This window comes from Podarcis tiliguerta (genome assembly GCF_965153285.1).
Source record: "Podarcis tiliguerta genome assembly, chromosome: 7".
In the NCBI taxonomy this organism is placed as follows: domain Eukaryota; kingdom Metazoa; phylum Chordata; class Lepidosauria; order Squamata; family Lacertidae; genus Podarcis; species Podarcis tiliguerta.
The window spans coordinates 52276413-52296530 of record NC_139540.1 but is presented as its reverse complement, the minus strand read 5'-3'; the positions used below and the strand labels follow the sequence as shown (position 1 = coordinate 52296530).

Below are 20118 nucleotides of genomic sequence, written 5' to 3'. Positions count from 1 at the left end.
TTTCATAGCGCCTCGGTTGTATATTACAGCAGTGGTTTAACGGTTTTACAATTCTTAGGATTTTATTGTAGAACTGAGTTCTTGGTTGTCTAGTAAACACAGGCATTAACAGCCACTTGAGATTGTCAACATTGTAACTGCAGGACAATGTACAAGATTATTGCATTTCTGGGTAGATTTATGTGCCTTGTACAGTACGTTAAGTAGGACATGAGCAATAGCATCTCCACAATAATATTTGGACATTCTCTTTTGTTGGAAACATTGGATGTCATAAATTTTACCCTTGTGTTTCTTCTTTACTGTTGCTTCCAAAGTCTGTTTGGGTGATATTGTATTCTGTGATCTCAAGGTGACTACGGCGGCATTCCTCTTCCTATATATCTGGGAGTAAGCTCCAATGAAATCAATGACACTTTGGGAAAGACAGGAATAGGAGTGCACTGTGAATGCTTAGACCTGTTGCTATTATCATTTTGTAAGTATGAAAGTGAAGGCATGCTTTTGTTATATCTGGGCTGTTATTGCTGCTGCTACTGATAACAACATAAACAATAAAAATGCAGCTTTTTATAGTCAATAGAAAAAAAGAATGAATGATATACATTTAACTAATGCAAGATGTATATTTAATTAAAATTAAAGGCCAATGAAGTATCAGAAGCACAACACTCAGGCTTAGGGTGTGTTCTCAATTCTTCTTTCATAACAGCAAATTAAATTCGGCACTTTCTGAATTTGGCATCTTTTCTTGTTACCTTATATACATCACTTGGATGTGGGGCGGGGGGAGTTAAAAATTAAAGCCTGAAATAATTTATTATTATATACATTGTTTTTCTTGACTTTTTTTTTTAACAAATGTTTTGCCTCTATGTTAAAAAGGATGCAAGGCATCTAGCTCCCTCTTTCATAGAACTGTTTCATTGTACATACGTTGTTGTTTTTTTACAAAAAGGGTTTCAAGGTGTTTTCCCAGGAACCACCTCCCTATCGCTCCTTTGTGTGTTCAAAAATTGCAGTAAGTGAGTATTTTTAAAGAAACTGGTGGCATATCCCTTGCCAGCTGCCCACACAAGATGGAAACCCACACAAGTTACACCATTCCAAGCTGGTATCCCAAGATCTGACAAAAAGTGTTATCCCAAAACAACAACACCTCAATTCATCAGAGCATGTGGATAAGGGGACTGGCAAAGAAAGCTAGAGTTTCCCTGTAGCTGTGTAAATGCAGGTATGTGATGAAGCCATGATTCAATGCAGGCATCAGGATTCCTTGCCCAAAGGTCCATCATCCAATGATATGATAAACGTGTCCCTTGAGAACGATGTGAAGATGCATGAGACTCATCAAAGGTGGGGAGCCACCAGGTGGTGCATTGGAAGATGGCCGACAATAACATCTCTCCGACCCATACGAGGTAAATAAGAGGCTGCTATGGGAAGTGTGCAGCCTTCCCGCCCCCCCAAGGAGATGGACACTTGCCAGGTGTGTCCATAATGCACCTCTGGATTCGAAAGAAGGGGGTGCCGGTCACTTGGCACAAGCCCTCGATGAGGTCGGCGCTTCCTGACACTGTCTCCAATCAGCACGTGCTGGTTCGCTTTAGCTCGAAAATATAATTGGAAACATATAATTGGAAAGAAGCTAAAGCACATACATCAAGCAAAGTTCGGGAGATAAGACTGCTGATTAATGGATCTCTGTGACCGGAGCGACGGATGGGACAAATAAATCAAGTGATGAACCACCATTAAGAGACTGGTATGTTTGGAGTGAAATAGAAGGGGGGTGGAGGAAAAAACTTTTCTTTTCTTTGCCTTATGTGAATATTAATAACCCTCCACCCCAGAAAGAAGATCGTTGCATTTTATTAATCACAAGCAGGAATTCAAGAACTGTGTGGAGTGGATTATAGACTAAAGAGATGACTGGTAAACAATGGTGAACGGAGGAAAATTTTATGACGCAGCTTTAAATGGCGTCTCGCTAAGACAGGCTTGTCTGAGAAAGACGGGGGGAGGAGGATCAGGATCATCGGAATGTGAATGATGATTGGAATGTGATCTTAACCTGACAGAGCCCTCCTGATATACTTGGCAAGCCTGAGAAAATTAAAGGACAGACCGAAGATAATTTTTTTATGGAAGTGTGGAATGGCTGTCCCTAAGTGATATGATCTTTGGAGAGTGTAAAACCCACACAGAGGATGTCTGTTTCCAACCCGCTTATGAAGATTATCAGAGATCGTAAAGAAAGGAATATATGATAACAACAAGAAGATGAAGAAAGTAATAAAGAGACTATCTGGATAGAACTGGATAGAACTGTTTAAATAAAGTAGCAATATAATTGATGCTTGGACCCCCGTTCGGAGCTTGATGTATGGGTACCCCCAACAAAATTTAAAAATCTGGCTGTATAATTTGGAACTAATGTGATTTGGAAATAATGTGATTTGATTGGCCTGTTAATAAAAATTATTTTTTTTAAAAAAAAGAGAGAGAGAGAGACTCATCAAAGGTGGGATTGTTTTAACTATTCAGTGCCAAAGCCAGGGTTTGGAGTTTCATAGGTAGGCATATAGAACAGAGGGGTTTAGGGAAATAATAAGGAGGAGTTTGATGCATTAGACATGGACAGGTAAAAAGGAGGTGTGTTCTCAGGTGTAGCTAGGAAAGATAATCTCTTTTAAGGATAGCCTTCTTAATAGATGCTCTGCCAAACCACTAATGTTTAGCAGGTTGTTTCCTAGTTTGGCCAGGGCTCTTGAGTAAATAACTATTGTACTGCTCATTCTTGATTTGCACCCTTATTTACCTAATTAAGTCTGTCTCTGGAGATCATGACAAGAGCCTCAGATTGGAAAATCTGCATCCAGTGACCTTTACATTGTCAACATCTCATTATTATCATATCAGAATTCTGGTGAATTAACCATTGAGATTCCTGACATGTAGTAGGCTGGAGAAGAAGGAAGGTCAGAAAAGCAAAGTTGAAGGAGGAGCACAATATTGGTGAGGCCAACTTCTGGTCCAGTTATGAACACTAAATGGACACTAACCCCAGACTCTTGTAACAACTAACATTGCACTCCTATGCTTAATAAGAATGCAATCTTAATAAGAACCAACAGGTTCAATGGGGCTTATTTCCAGTTAAGTGGCTGATAATTGCACTGTCAATGATCACAAGAAGCTAGTGTAAATTAAGCCAGCATAAAATTACACCAGATCTACACCCTGTTCAGCTGTGAGGCATCTACTGATGCTCTACCTAAGCACTGCAGAGACAAATTAAGACTGTGGGTGGGGCTCTACAAACACTTCTGTTCCTAAACACAGGAAAGAGATGCTAGATCAGAATTCTTCACCCTGATGTGCTAGCTTTCTATGTGCAGGGATATTAAAAATCAAACCCCGAGTATCTTTGAACCATGTGAACTCCCACCAGAACATCTGCTTTTTGTGAAAATGAAACCATAATCTTTCCTTCATCGTGTACACATTCACATATTGGTTTATGCTAAAATGTCTCATTCATGAGTTATACTTAACCATCACATCTAGTGACAAGTGGTAGGATGGTTAACAATGTGGATTCTGCATCTACATTCTTGCATCAATACTTTTTTAAAAAAAGCTAGCCAGGGATTTGTGTGTTATAAAATGCAAAATAAATTATTCAAGAACTAATAATATAGAAAGTGTGAACCTAGAATAAAATATTACCCTCTCCTGGATCTATCCTATTTAACTTTTAGCATCCTCTAAATTCCTAAGTTGCATATATTTAAAAGGTTACAATGGGAGTCATTTCCCCCCAGTATTCTCAGAACTCGAGGATTCCACCAAGATTTGTTGCAAGATCTTAAATAAAATTGTTCCCATTACCCAAAGAAATCCATTAAGGTATTTCATCTTTATTGCCTTACTGGGTATCTCTCTGAACATTGTGTTTCTGGTTATACAGTTCCTTTAACACCGGAGCTCAAGCAAAATATGTGCCCTCTATCTATCAGTATTTAATATGCACACTAAACAGTAACATATTATATACATCTCTATAGATGCATTTTTATTAGCTGTAAGGCAGAAAGCAGTAATAGCTAGTAGACAACTGAAAGAAACAAAACAAGCAATGCAGACCACCACCACCGACAACAACAACAACACCAACAACATATCTGTTTTGGACCACCTCCAAGATCAAGACATTTCAATAACTGGCACTGGGGAAAAATGCCTTCAGGAATGAATACAAATAAGTTTAAGGCCACACTCACACCATACATTTTAACACCCTGTGGGTTTCACAGGCTACTGTGAGAACAGGAAGCTGATCCAGCAGGCTCCTTTTATGTTCTTATGGTGTCATGAGGTTGTGAGCTACAGCCACACAATTGTTTCATTGCATTGAGTTATTTGAAGCAGCCTCCTCAGTATTGCACACATCCAAACCTGCCTCTCAGTCCCTTCCACTGTCAAGGGGTGGTATTCAACATAGCTCTAAGTGAATGTTCTATCAGTGCGAGGATGTCTGCTTGTGCAGTAGAATGTCCTCTCCTTCTCCTGTTTCTGTGCCCCCCCCCAAAGCTGTTCTAGAGGTTCCTCCAAACTTCTGAAACAATTTAAAAGAAGATGTGTAGGGGGAATGAAGAAGGGAAAAGTTTTATTGTACAATTGACCCTAGGGGTCCTTTCCAACTCTATAATTCTATTATTCTAGGTGGAAACCTTTGATGGGACGTGGTAGTTAAATGCCACCCAATATCCATCAATTCATTATACTAACTGTACAAACCACCTAAAAGCATATTCATCTGACACACTGATAACATTCCTCCTTCCTCATCCCTCCAGTTCTCCATCTCAAACTCTATGGGGCCAGTTTAAAATATTTTAACTGGCACAAAACAGCAGTGCTTACAGCAGAGGGCAGCAAAGTTTTGCCCAGAGGGACAGATGGACCCATAGGCCTTCCCTGATACCCTCCCAACACCTCTATTACTTGGTGTTCTTGGTTGCCGTAGTTCTTCTGTCTCAGCAGCCTTCCTCCTCACAAGTTGAAGAACCAGCAGAGGTTTCAAAATTACATCCATCCAACATTGCACCAATGCAGTTTAGAAGGGATGCACACATCTTTTCCTCATAAGGAGATAGTGGGAGCCTATGCAGTTCTGAAGCACAGCCAGCATCTCTTAAGTGCAAGTGATGGCTGATGATGTACTATTTATTTATGTCTATGAAGCTCCCCCCATTATAAAGCCCTATTGTTAATTTGTGTTTATGCTTTTCTAATACAATGGCTGACTCGTCTGGTAAATTATATATCAAGCTTAAAAATCCATGACTTTTAAGCAACCACGGTTTGCTTCCTGTAGACCTTGCACATGCTCCCTTGAATCTATTTGGCACAGGCATCCGGCCTTGCTACTTCAAAGACATCAAACAAAATCAAACCACTTTGCTCTGAAATTATCTTTGTGACCCCTTTCAGTCAAAACCATTCTACACAACGTACTAGCTTCCCAAAAAACCTTGCCCTCTAAGCATACTAAACACGTCTTGCCATTTTCAACAAAGAAGAAACTGTTCTCCATTTTACTCTAATAGCACAATTCTACACAGGTCAGCTAAGAAAGTCTTTCTAGGTAAGCATGAATAGGTCATTTATTAAAGCCAGGGGTGGTTGATCTATGGCCCTCCAGGTATTGCTTTCATCTGTCCCAGTCAGCATGGCCAACGGTCATGGAAGTTAGGAGCCATAGTCCAGCAGCAGCTAGAGGACCATGTGTTAGTCATGCCTGCTTTAAGCAAACTGATATTGGATTAGCTCGGTTGCTTGAAGCATGGTGCTGATAATGCTAAGGTGGCAAGTTTGATCCCCTTATGGGAGTTGGACTAGATGATCCTCAAGGTCCCTTCCAACTCTACAAATCTATGATTCTAGATCTACTGAAAATGTAACCAACAGTTCCAACATTGAGCTGGAAATTCCCATCAGCTACTATTAGAAGAACCTTCAAGCCTTTGCCTTCAGATTAGAATGGAATCGTTTTACGAGGACACAGAGCAATTTTGTCCCATCATGCCACATGCATTATATTATTTCCTTGTCCAGCTGCATTGGCAGCCATCAGAAAGGGGATTTAATTAGCTGGACCATTCATCTCTTCCCATATGGCACTTCCCATATTCTTAAATGCCATCCTGAAATGACTGAGAAACCTAGCATCGTATCATTAGCAAATGCCTATTCAATCGCTTTCTAAATATGTCAACCAACTTATGCACTTTTATTGCTGTTAATGCATCACAGTCATGCATTAATTAGTGCTCTTAACGCGAAGGGGGGAAATGGGTCGCTGACAGCAGCTGCAATGTATCAAGTGGGAAGCAATATGATAAATGGGTCATTGAGTGTTTTTATATCATCAGATGCATTCATGACAAAAGCTAACTCTGCATTATTGACTGAATAATTTAATCATGTCATGTCATGGAGTACTTTCCCAAATAATAAATTGCTGAAGCTTGGTAAGTTATTGAGCACTCTTAATCTCGAGAGACTTCTGGGTTTCAAGCAGACTCCTGCTCCCCTATCCTTCAGGGATGACAGATACTACAGTGCTCATTAAAACCTGCCACAATGAGTTCCATATGCACATTTTTCACTGCACAGGATAGAATTTTATCTTTTTCAGGATCAATATTTCAGTTTGATAAGCTCTGTTTTCTTGGAATGCTGTAAGTGAGTGGGCCAAAGTAGATTAGCTGAATTCAACCTTATACCGCTTGTAGCTCCTTGATGTGACGAGGGGAGCTATTTTAGCTTTCTGTGTGTCAGGGAATTGACTTCAGTTGGCAGATGAGGGACACAAGATTCTCATCAAGGTTCATGATTAAATTGCCAAAAAACCTTTAAACAGTGTTTGCTATAGTTTTTGTGTTTTTTTCTATAATAATCAGGGTTGGGGGGGTACACCACAACCCTCCTTTGGGCATTTGCCTGAACATGAAAGGGTTAAAAATGTGTAGAGGGGCAGAGGCACACACACATACACAAGCCACACACCAATGTCACCAGGTGGTCTCAGACATTCACATGTTGAGCATAAAGTTCTGGAGGAGTTTTCTAAGTACTTCTGTAGAAATCATGTAGCAGTCGCCTTCAGGTCTTGACCCTTAAGGTCTGAGAAGAGCCTGCATGCTAACATCACATCCACACAATACAGTTAAAGCACTCTTAATGCACTTTAAGAGTCATGGCTTCCCACCAAATAATTCTAGAAACTATACTTTGTTAGTGGAGCTGAGAATTGTTGGGAAACCCTTAACAAACTACAGTTTCCAGAATGCTTTGGCTGGAAGATGTTGTAGATGTGCCCTTGATTTACCCCTGCTGAATCAAGCAACTGCAAGTATATTCAAAGCAGAGCAATTTTTATATATGTAAAAAAGTGTCTGACTTTAAATCCAAGTAATGATTGTGCTCTACTGCTCAGTGGATCTGAACTCTAATTTACATTCCATCTACAGAATTTCTAAATGCAAACACTAATAAGCCATTTTTCAGATTCTCACAACGTTTAGATCTTAAAGTTTTAAATGTGATAAATCAAATGTTGATATTGGAAAACAACTAATAAGTACTACCAGTGCTCCCCCCCCCAAAAAAAATAAATATGTTTAGCGGTACTCTCATTTTTCCTACTCATTTTGAAATACTGCCCCTCAATGAGGCCAAACTTAGATTCACAAAATGTTTAGAGGTAGGCGTACCCCCAGAAAAAAGCAGTGAGTCTTACAATAGCAGAGATTTGGAGATACAAGCAGATGATTATTTCATACTTCCAGCAGATTAAAATAATCAAATATGTTTCAAATTATTAAATTAAGAAAAGTGCTAAAGCTGAATGAAGTATAAATGTGAAATTCCAATCTGAAAGAGAATTTAATTTTATGCTTACACTCCATAAATTTCTTGCTCACTCCAAAAACTGGACTTCAACTGCACTGTCTGTTAGTAAAACTAAGGTTTCAGAGCAGCAGGGCTGAATTGTATCCAGTGTTGAACAACAACAACAACAACAAGCTTCTGTGGTGTAGTGGTTAGGAGTGGTAGTCTCGTAATCTGGGGAACCAGGTTCGCGTCTCCGCTCCTCTACAAGCAGCTGCTGGGTGACCTTGGGCCAGTCACACTTCTCTGAAGTCTCTCAGCCCCACTCACCTCACAGAGTGTTTGTTGTGGGAGAGGAAGGGAATGTTAGCTGCTTTGAGACTCCTTAGGGTCGTGATAAGGCGGGATTTCAAATCCAAACTCTTCTTCTTCTTCTTCTTCTTCTGCAATCACTATGGGGTGACTTTGCTCAGCAGATGGGGCACAGAGAGCAGCCAAGGAAGGCAAAAATCCCACCCATATCATGGCTCTCACAGGAGCCCATGGGAGAGAATATAGGTCTCTCTTTCCCCCCACAGACCTGTTGAACCCTAAAGGACAATGGGTGTCCTAAGGGGAAGTGAAGGCATTCACTGAGTGTTGCTTGAAGGTCTAAAGATTATTCTGCATTGCTGATGTTGTACATTTGGGATAACTCTGGAAAGAAAGCTTTAATAGCAGCACGTGAATTATTACTTATATGTGCCAGGAAGCAGTTCAAAACAGTTTGAGGAGGCACTAGTCAGTTAACTCAGACTTACACAGCTTATGACCCACCAAGCAGTATTGATCCGAGCTTCCAGGTTCTCTGCGCACACACACAAAAATATCTGAACAACTTCATGTCTTGTTTAGAATTTGTCTAATACGAAAATTAAACTGCAGGGGGAAATGTTTGATTTAAGACCTGCAGGTGTTACAACAATTTTTCACAATAATGCAGAATAGGAACTCAAAGACATTTTAGTTCATTATGTGTCTTCTGTCTGTACTTAGGCTTGTTCTTATAAACCAACATGCCTCTGCTTTACACTGACATCGTATTTTATTAGGCATTCTGCTATAAAGTATGCAGAGGCCCTGTGATAAAATGGTAAATAAAACCAAGCAATAAACCGACAAGCAGCCAGGTATGTCTGAAGACAAAGAAGCAAATGATATGACGTGCTTTCCTTGCAAAATACTCCTCTCCTGAGGACAGGATGCCATCCTTCTTACTTAGTTTCCTTCCCACTCATCTGCCCATCAGGTTCTGATTTTATTTTCTGTTGCTCTCTAATTTAGATTGGAAACTCCTTAGGGCATGGACCTTGTCATACTCCTCATCTTTAAAGTGCCATGCTTTACCTCTAGCACTAAATAAATAATAATAGGATCTGCCGAGTCAATTTAGCAGCCATCTCAATTTGCGGTGAAGGTTCCCCCATGTTTTTCACAGCACACAGCACATTTCATCCTTACGCTTGCTGACAATGGAGGTGAATGAATATAAATCCCCATCTCCCAGCCTTATACTGAAACAAACTTGCTCATTACAGTCCCAGTTGGCAACCCGCTTGCGCCAGTCTAGTCAACTCAACTTCCCCCCACTTTCCCCACAGTCAAGTCAGCTGGGCTGATTTCTCCAAATTACTACTTACCATTCTTTTCAAGTTCATATATTACTAAGTAGTTTTAGCCTTGGAAATCCCACAAGATTCACTTTTAGTGATGGCAGTTTGAAAGGCTTGTTCAAAAAAGTATAAATAAAATCTGTCAGTTTCTCAGACTCTCAGTTCTAAACACATGTTTATGAGAAGGTGTGCAACTGATTTCAGGGGAATTTGCTTCTGAGTAAGTCTGTAGTTTCAGCATATCCTATTGCCACAGTTCCAGCATGGAAGGAAGTATTTGGTGGTGTTATTGTGGAATGGAAAATAGATAAAGATAGAGCACCCATGTGGGGTGATTAATCAAGTAATTGACTAGATCCCTAGATCCAAAGTGTGGGAATAAACACACTATCCAGCAAGAGAGAGCCCCCCAGCAGAGTTTAAAATCACAGAATCATGCAGCACAGTGAAGGGTGGGAATAATAGGCTGTTAGACCTTTTAAATATCTTGTTTTAGCCACTTACAGCACTTTCCCTCTCTACTACTCTTGCAATAAACAAACTACATCATTTAGTAAGTTTAAATGCTTTACTTACAAACTCCAAAGGTCAGGTTCATGTGTCATTCCAGGAAGCACTAAGAAGACACAGGTAGACACATTGAGATACAAAATATAGTGAAATAGTGGTCTGAGGTTGTCATGAGAAAGCTCAGGCACATCCTATATTGGAGATTTCACATGGTGAAAGAAAGGAAACCAATGAAGAAACTTCCTTTATTCCAGGTGAGGGACACGACCTATCTGCATCTATGAAAACATTTCTATGGTCTTAACCCCTTCAGGTTAGAAATGGTCTAGTTCAGGTGTTCCTAAATCCACACTTGTTTACACTGAATTGCATTTGCCATTCTACCAACCATTTATTCAGCTTGGAGGTGTCTTTTTGAAGCTATTCACAATCTCTTTTTAACAACCCTGAACTATTCAGTATCATCACCAAACATGGCCACCTCATTGCTCACTCCTAACTCTAGATCATTTTTAAACAAGTTAAAAAACACAGTTCCCAATACCAATACTTCCTACGCCTCTCCATTCGAGAACTGCCCATGGATTCCTACACTTTGCTTTCTGCAACTTAACCATTTTGTGATCAACAATTAGCCAGTTCATGATTCAGCATTGCCATTGTACTTGCCCAACATACAGGTACACACATACCCCTGTTGTCACAGATCACAAAGTGTGAAATAAAGAAGAGGAAGTTTCAGAGGTTTACTTCTTGGAATTGCCGTATTGACGTTCTCACATCATAAAAACATATCCAATGGCAGTCAAAGGAGCCACACCCCTCCTTCCTACCCAGTACTATTGTGGCCAGACCAGAGCAGACTTTTTCCATTAAATTTTACTCCCAACCCAAAGGCTGTGTGAATATTCCTCTGCATGAAAGTGTACATAGTATTTTGGTTGAGAATATTCATATTTAATTGAAAAGATTCCACCTATACATTAAGTTTGTGTGACTGACCGTTTAGAGCTTTGTCAGTTTTCAGCTCTTTACGTAATATTGCTGACACTATTCTGCAGCATTCTGATACTTTCGATTCATAAAATGTACAAATATTAAAATTGTATGTGAATAGACTAAGCAGTAAATATCTATTACCTAGATTCATAACTAAGCAGAATCCGCTGCTGTCAGCAGCAATTCAGGTGCCCACAAATCAAAGTTTACAGTCCAAGAGCTTTATGATTAAAATCATGAAGCTAGTATATAGATAAGACTGAAAAGCTTTGGCTCTGCTGTTTATTTTTTATTATTTGATTGATGTTCCTCATGCTATTTCAACTAACATTTATTAGTGTAGGTTCAATGAACCTAATGACAATTTAGACAGAGGATGATTCATTTTAGAGCATTGATTTGATCCCAACTCTTTAATATGACTTCAGAATGTATTTCAAGCTGCGGCCATTGTCATATCTCAGCACACTGAGAATGAATGTAAATGGAAGCCTGGACAACTGCTGCAAATCGTCACATATTGAAAAGTATTTGAGACAGGCCACTGCCCCCTGTTAATGTAACAAGAAGCAATAATGTCACACTATTAGGATAGCCTTACCCATCTGGTTCTGTCCAGATGTTTTGGACTCCAACTCCCACCAGCATCAGTCAGCATGGCCAATGGCCAGGGATGATGGGGCTTATAGTCCAAAACATTTGAATGGCATCAGGTTCTAGAAGACTGTATTAGGAGGTTGATGTAGGTTGCATGTTAAGTCCCACTAATGAAACTACTTTCCCTTGGGAGAGCATGGTTTTCAAAACCAGAATGAGCAAAAATATAATATTTTAAATATATGATAGCATTCCTGGAAGAAGATTGGGATGGATTAGCACACACTAACCTTGTGTCCTCTGGATCAACATCTGGATGACAGTTCCCATCATCCCTAATCATTGACCATGCTGGCTGTGGCTGATGGAATTGTAGTCCAAAAGAATTAGGGCAAAGGCTCTGGGAAAAACTGGTATGGATAATATATTATTTTTCTCCACTATCTGATAATATGATAATTACAGTAAGTTCATATTTGTAAAGCCTTTGCAACAAAGATGGGGTGTGAACTGTCAGCGTGTTATTTTGTACAGACATTTTTCAGCTGCCAGACTCATGACACAAATAGCTAATGAATCTGCACTATAAGCAATGGGAAAGGAGCCTGTAAAGTAAATATCCCAGGTCAGCTCAGAAAGAAATGAACACAGTGCATGAAAAAGTCAAAGGTGTTTGTCACTAGTAAAGTAGAAGTGGGCTAGTTCAGGTGTTCCATGCAGAGTAGCCCAACTCTCAATTTGTTTAAAGAAATGTACATGAATGTTGCAGCTGAAAATATGTTTTCTTGCTCACCCAAATCTTCGCCAGAAATTGCATTTGTATCTGGAGATATTCCTAATCAGGCGCTACTCTTTTTTTCTGAAATCCACCTTCGCAACCAATAGTCACGCTAATGCCTTGTGGTACAATTTGCAAATTTCAGAAGTGGTTCTAAGCTGGAGTTAAAATGTGGAAATTGCATCATGACTGAGAGAGAGAGAGAGAGAGAGAGAGAGAGAGAGACTTGCATACAAGTGTGGGTGGATGGAGAAGAGAGGGAGAGATTTTTAGAGAGCGTTATGCTTTCATTTAATTTGATGACTCTGAAGAAAATATGTAAATGAAAATTGGTGGTTATATTTGAAATGAATGCTTAATATAATGTTTGTTAATGAAACGTCAGTGAGCGGACAGCTCTCTTGTAAAAATCTTCAAAAATGTTTGTTTGTTTTAAGAATAACAATGTGGAGAGAAGCTCTATGTGTAAAGGTGTTTTTAACATCACTGTTTCTATCGCACCCATACAAACTCCTCACGCAGAGACACAAAGGAACAGATGCAGTAGAACGGTTGAACTACTTGGCCCGAAGAAAAGGTTGAACTGTTGGTTGCCTGGAGCCATTAGGATGGGTGGAACACCAACCTTTAAATAATACAAGATACCTTCTGCCAAACAGTTCACATCAGATTAACGCCAGCAGAAGAATTATGTGACTAACAAGTAAACACCGAGCACTTCTGGAAGAAAGATGCCTGTGATGTGATGAAATGTAAATTATATGCTTTCATTAAACTCTGGCCTTAATACAGTTATGGGTATTCCCTATAGGCTTTAATCAGGAATTTAATGAAGGCCTGACATGTATTTTGGGACAAGAGGCAAAGTTGTAAAATGTATCATATTTGACAATAATAGAGGAAATACAGCTGCTTGAATCTGGCATTGTGCATTACTGACAATCATTGTGCACATTTAATTTCCATATTGGAACGTGAGCCAAATGATTCTAAAATAGAAGCATCTCCCATGCAGTGTCTGGTTCAGTCTTTCATACAATTCCAAACTGTCTTTAAAAGAAATAAATATTTGTTTTACTAATGACATGTTTCTGAAAACTGTTTATTAATGTTTAATCCTACGCAATCTTTTATTTTCAACTTCAGAAAATGTATTGCTTTAAGTAAAAAAGGAATGTTTATTTGTAAATGTGTACTGAATGATTCTTCTTTCCTTTTCATTGAGCTGAAAAGAAATGTGATATTGGACTAAAACTAATAGTCTATCAGACTTGTTTGTAGACACTTTCCTTTTAAGCTTTGCCTTGAACTGATTGGACCATTTATTAATGGGTTTAACTGAGTAGATAGTCTGATTAATGTAGACTAGGGATTATTGGGTTTAAGGGTCTTACTGAATAGACTTGAATAAGTTACAATATCTAAGCCGCAGTTCTGTATCATTAAACAGGAGCTAAAATTGATTGTTATAGGACAGCTGTATGAACTCTGTAGAAGTGAACTTTGAATGGAGAAATGAATGTGCCCAAGTCTCTAGAAATTGTTCTTCTTATTAGCTTGTATAGTACCTCGTTCTATTTAAATAATACAATTCTACTGCTCCACACATATAGAAATAACATCATCCCTGTCTATGTAACAAGAACCAATGCAAAGGAAGGAATTATGAAATTGTATGATGCATGGGAAGTCTGAAGGGAAACTTTTTTGTTTGTCAATGACCAAACTAGGCATGGCACACAAATCTGAATATAAAAAACAAAAGGAAGAAGGAAAGAAAGAAAGAAAGAAAGAAAGAGCCTGAAGAAGCTGTAATTTTGAGAGGCGATCAAATAAATAGAAGAGCTACAGAACACCTTCCTTCCAGCTATTTATCTCCACTCAAAATCAGTACCTCATATATTTTTTCTTCCTTAACGGAACATATATAAATCATCCCATCTGCAAATATTTGTGAGAAGCTAAGACCAATGATGACACTTCTTGAATGGAAATGTTTAAAAATGTGCATTTATTCAGAAGTAGGTGCCATGTAGTTTGATACAACTCACTTCCCAATAAATATGCATAGAATTAGAGTTTCAGTATAACTGAGGCTGGAATTTAGATGTCTCTTTTCCACTCTTTTAGAGAAAATAGATCTTTGTATAAGCATTCAAAATGTTATTGTTGTATAAAAGCAATGCACAGAGAAAATAAAGGTTGTTGTTGTTGTTGTTGTTGTTGTTGTTGTGTCATTTAGTCGTGTCCGACTCTTCGTGACCCCATGGACCAGAGCACGCCAGGCACTCCTGTCTTCCACTGCCTCTCGCAGTTTGGTCAGACTCATGTTTGTAGCTTCGAGGACACACTCCAACCATCTCGTCCTCTGTCGTCCCCTTCTCCTTGTGCCCTCCATCTTTCCCAACATCAGGGTCTTTTCCAGGGAGTCTTCTCTTCTCATGAGGTGGCCAAAGTATTGGAGCCTCAGCTTCACGATCTGTCCTTCCAGTGAGCACTCAGGGCTAATTTCCTTAAGAATGGATGCATTTGATCTTCTTGCAGTCCATGGGACTCTCAAGAGTCTCCTCCAGCACCATCATTCAAAAGCATCAATTCTTCGGCGGTCAGCCTTCTTTATGGTCCAGCTCTCACTTCTGGAATAATAAAGGTATATATAGATTATTCATGTTCAACTGAGTTTTGTAGATGTTTCAATAGTTTTATGATAAATTGTAGTGTCAATTTTATTATGTTCTCTTCTGTTTGATCTGGATTGGTTTTTTTAAATTGGACTGCTCCTTACCCTGAAATTATCAGATAAAAGTCAGGCTACAGACATTTCAAATTAAAATAAGCAAATACATTAATCTACAACTCAAAAGCCTGATCCAGACAGTCATATTTTCTTTTCACTTGTAGTCCTCTAGATCCTGCATTTACACAAGGCCTCACATACAGGTTTAAAGTTCAGGGAGGTTACTGAGGTAAGCAAGGTTAGAGCTAAAATTAAAGATCAAAGATCAAGTGAAATTACCTGCAGTTCCTGTGAAATTAACCAATAAAAGGGAAGGAAAATCAAAGAAAACTAAATTATCTAAGTGAAGGAGATCAGGAGACTGTAGCAGAGTAGGTCATAGCAAGTTCCTTTGAGAACTGTAGCTTCTCTTAAAATAGCACTACATAAAACAGTAATATTGCAACAGTGTGAAAATATGTAACAGTGTATGTGAGGTGATACAATCTGTATCTTGAAATCATTGTGTGTGTGTGTGTGTGTGTGTGTGTGTGTATTTCTACCAAGTTCCATCTAGAACAGAATTTAGGGCAAATCTGAGGTGTTGTTGATGTTTTTTTTGACCATTTCAAGGATATTTTGATAGCATACCCTACAGAAGGCACAGAAGAAAGAGTATTTTTATCAGTATCAACTGCTGGAATATTACATCCAAGACAAAAGCACTGCTTGTAGTAGCAGGATATTTTTCTACTTATGATGGGAATACCCTCTGGCATCAACATTTTGGATGGATGTTTCTGAATATATATATATATATATATATGCTTTCGTAGATTTTCACGGGTACAGGAATGCAGGTTTTGGTGTCCTCGGGTGTCTTCCCGTGTAAAAGTTGGGGTGTCTAGGCGACGTTTCGACGAGGTCTCACTCGTCATCTTCAGGCTGGTGCTTTCGGCTTCTTGTTACTGGAACAGAGCAGGATCTCAGTGTTTGAGTTCCTATAAATACTGTTGAGGAGGTGTGGTGTATAGCCTCCAATGTTCTGGGCAGAGAGGAGGTTCCCAGGCTAGTGTGCCTTTTCTTCTTTTGTTCCTTAATTACTTGAGGGATATCTTGAGTGATTTCTTGAGTGATTTCCTGAATCCCACTTAGGTGGGTCATTAGGTGTGGATTAGTTGCTAAAGCCTTCGTGTCTTGAACTCTTGAACTTTGTGAAGAGTTTTTCTGAGAAGATGGCTGTACTGCACTTGGTTGTGCTCTGGCTTGGCTTCGTGTATAGGGGCGAGCTGTGGTTTTGTGGCCTGTGCCAGCCAGATCTGTGTAGGGATTGCAGGGGGGTGCAGCATCCGGAGGTGCCACCCTGGTTTGGCTACTGGATGGTGTCTGTAATTTATCTGTGGAGAGGGTCTGGGTTTGGGTCTGGTGTGGTTGATTGGTGATGGCGTTCTGTGTGCCTCTGGATCTGGTGTCAGATTTTGTGGGGAGGGCTAATTTCCAGATGTCTGGCAAGCGGGATGTGTCGTCACGCTTGTTCATGTTGTGAGGGTGTTTCTCTATCTCGATGGCTTCCATGATTATTCTCTTGTGGTGATGTTCCATGTTAAAGAGCAATTTGGAATCTGCAAAATTAATTTCGTGTCCTGTTTCTTTCATGTGTTGGAAAAGAGAGGAAGTTTTTTCTTCTTTTTTGACGGCATTCTTGTGTTCTGCGATCCGTGCATTTATTCGTCTGTTTGTTTGTCCAATGTACGTGGCTGGGCAGACTTTGCAGGGTATTTCATAGACCCCTTGGTTTTCCAACTGAATTTTATCCTTGGGGTTTCTGAGGATATTGGCTATTTTTTGGTTGGTGCAAAAGGCTGTTTTGATATTGTGTTTATGGAGGATTTTGCTAATTTTATCTGTAGTGCCCTTGATATAAGGAAGGAGGGCTATGCCATTGTTTTCTTCTGTGTCTTGGTTTTTGGGGGGTGTTTCTTTTTGGATTAGCTTCGTAACCCTGTTTTGCTGGTATCCATTGGCAATTAACACATTTGAGAGATTCTGTAACTCAGTTGTCAAGTGGTCTTCGTCAGCCAGGCGTTTGGTTCTGGAGATGAGAGTCTTGGCTACGGAGTTTATTTGTGCAGGGTGGTGGTGTGATTGTGCATGTAAGTAGCGGTTGGTGTGTGTTTTTTTCCGGTAGATAGTGTGTCCTAGGGAGCCATCAGGTTTTTTGTAGATTAGGACGTCAAGGAAGGGAAGTTGGTTGTTGGCTTCTATTTCCATAGTGAATTGTATTTTGGGGTGTAGGCTGTTGAGATGTGTGAGGAAGCTATCCAGTTTGTTGAGATGTGTGAGGAAGCTATCCAGTACACACGGGAAGGAAAAACTGGATAGCTTCCTCACACATCTCAACAGCCTACACCCCAAAATACAATTCACTATGGAAATAGAAGCCAACAACCAACTTCCCTTCCTTGACGTCCTAATCTACAAAAAACCTGATGGCTCCCTAGGACACACTATCTACCGGAAAAAAACACACACCAACCGCTACTTACATGCACAATCACACCACCACCCTGCACAAATAAACTCCGTAGCCAAGACTCTCATCTCCAGAACCAAACGCCTGGCTGACGAAGACCACTTGACAACTGAGTTACAGAATCTCTCAAATGTGTTAATTGCCAATGGATACCAGCAAAACAGGGTTACGAAGCTAATCCAAAAAGAAACACCCCCCAAAAACCAAGACACAGAAGAAAACAATGGCATAGCCCTCCTTCCTTATATCAAGGGCACTACAGATAAAATTAGCAAAATCCTCCATAAACACAATATCAAAACAGCCTTTTGCACCAACCAAAAAATAGCCAATATCCTCAGAAACCCCAAGGATAAAATTCAGTTGGAAAACCAAGGGGTCTATGAAATACCCTGCAAAGTCTGCCCAGCCACGTACATTGGACAAACAAACAGACGAATAAATGCACGGATCGCAGAACACAAGAATGCCGTCAAAAAAGAAGAAAAAACTTCCTCTCTTTTCCAACACATGAAAGAAACAGGACACGAAATTAATTTTGCAGATTCCAAATTGCTCTTTAACATGGAACATCACCACAAGAGAATAATCATGGAAGCCATCGAGATAGAGAAACACCCTCACAACATGAACAAGCGTGACGACACATCCCGCTTGCCAGACATCTGGAAATTAGCCCTCCCCACAAAATCTGACACCAGATCCAGAGGCACACAGAACGCCATCACCAATCAACCACACCAGACCCAAACCCAGACCCTCTCCACAGATAAATTACAGACACCATCCAGTAGCCAAACCAGGGTGGCACCTCCGGATGCTGCACCCCCCTGCAATCCCTACACAGATCTGGCTGGCACAGGCCACAAAACCACAGCTCGCCCCTATACACGAAGCCAAGCCAGAGCACAACCAAGTGCAGTACAGCCATCTTCTCAGAAAAACTCTTCACAAAGTTCAAGAGTTCAAGACACGAAGGCTTTAGCAACTAATCCACACCTAATGACCCACCTAAGTGGGATTCAGGAAATCACTCAAGAAATCACTCAAGATATCCCTCAAGTAATTAAGGAACAAAAGAAGAAAAGGCACACTAGCCTGGGAACCTCCTCTCTGCCCAGAACATTGGAGGCTATACACCACACCTCCTCAACAGTATTTATAGGAACTCAAACACTGAGATCCTGCTCTGTTCCAGTAACAAGAAGCCGAAAGCACCAGCCTGAAGATGACGAGTGAGACCTCGTCGAAACGTCGCCTAGACACCCCAACTTTTACACGGGAAGACACCCGAGGACACCAAAACCTGCATATATATATATATATATATAATCAAATGTCCCATCCAAGCCTTCCCACAACTTGCCATTTTGAACTTGTTGGATGATCAGAGATTAAGTTTTCAATCGAAGGAATTTCTTACATGGATGCTGGCTGCAGTGAGAACTTCTTTGATCCAGAAATGGAAGACACTACAGTACAAGAATATAGGGTTGCCATATTTCAAAAAGTAAAATTCCTGACACCCGCAGGTTGAGATTTTTTAAAAGATTTTTTTTTATATAGAAATTTGGGGACAAACTCAAATTGTTGACCTTTGAAGCTCTTTAGGCAAAATTTTGAAATGTTTTCCGATTCAGTAAAATTCCCCTCAACACTATTTTTACACCCAAAAACCAGGACATGTCAGGAATTTTCCTGACATATGGCAAGCCTAGATTCTGGCTATAGGAATGAAAATAATTCACAAATTATGTGTTTCTAAGGGAAAGGAAGATCCATAACATTTATACTCTGTTTTGTGAAATTTCATTTCTTATGCGTGAAATTCAAATCTACAAAACTCTCTTTCCGCACCAAATCATGGCATTTGGCTTTCATTATGTCTTTTGCTGGTTTTACTATTCTACATTATCTTCTCTCTATTTATTTGGAAAATAAAACTTCTGTACTGATCCTTTGCTTTGGAACCCTGATTCTGTTTTTGTTTGTTTGTATTTTAGATTTAACATTAATAACAAATAACAAACAAAAGTTCCCACTTGGGTTCTGCATATATCCCTAGTAGTTTTCCTCACTGTTCAACTACAATGTTGCCTTCTGGTACCGTAATTTCAGGAATCAAAGGCCATGAGGAGTGGTGTAACATGGTAGTAAATTCACCAGTAGCAGCAAACTCATTTGAAGCTACTACAGCCAAGGTTTAAACCTAATGAGGGCGAGGACAATTCTGCCCAACAGAAATCACACCCCATATTAGAGAGGTGGGGAACGAGATCTGCCAGTGGACTGGATACTTATTTCCCCTCACCTTCATGAATCAAGTCTGATAGATGGTTGGTAGTGTCCACCTGTCAATCTCCTGATATAAAAGTGATATCAGGTGATATCAGGTGATCCATTTTCACTGTCAGTTATTATGAAACCCCTT

The 20118-nt window shown here is 39.8% G+C and overlaps 1 protein-coding gene across 1 annotated transcript; it reads left to right on the top strand.

The window, feature by feature from the left end:
* Positions 1–15955: 15955 nt before the first annotated feature.
* LOC310682044 (uncharacterized protein) lies at positions 15956–19696 on the top strand (the record flags this gene model as incomplete). The annotated part of the gene is made up of 3 exons (XM_083450289.1): positions 15956–16214; positions 17502–18608; positions 19691–19696. The coding sequence occupies exons 2-3, from the start codon at positions 17583–17585 to the stop codon at positions 19694–19696; spliced, it is 1032 nt and encodes a 343-aa protein (XP_083306415.1). The 5' UTR covers positions 15956–16214; positions 17502–17582.
* Between the last annotated feature and the right edge of the window lie 422 nt (positions 19697–20118).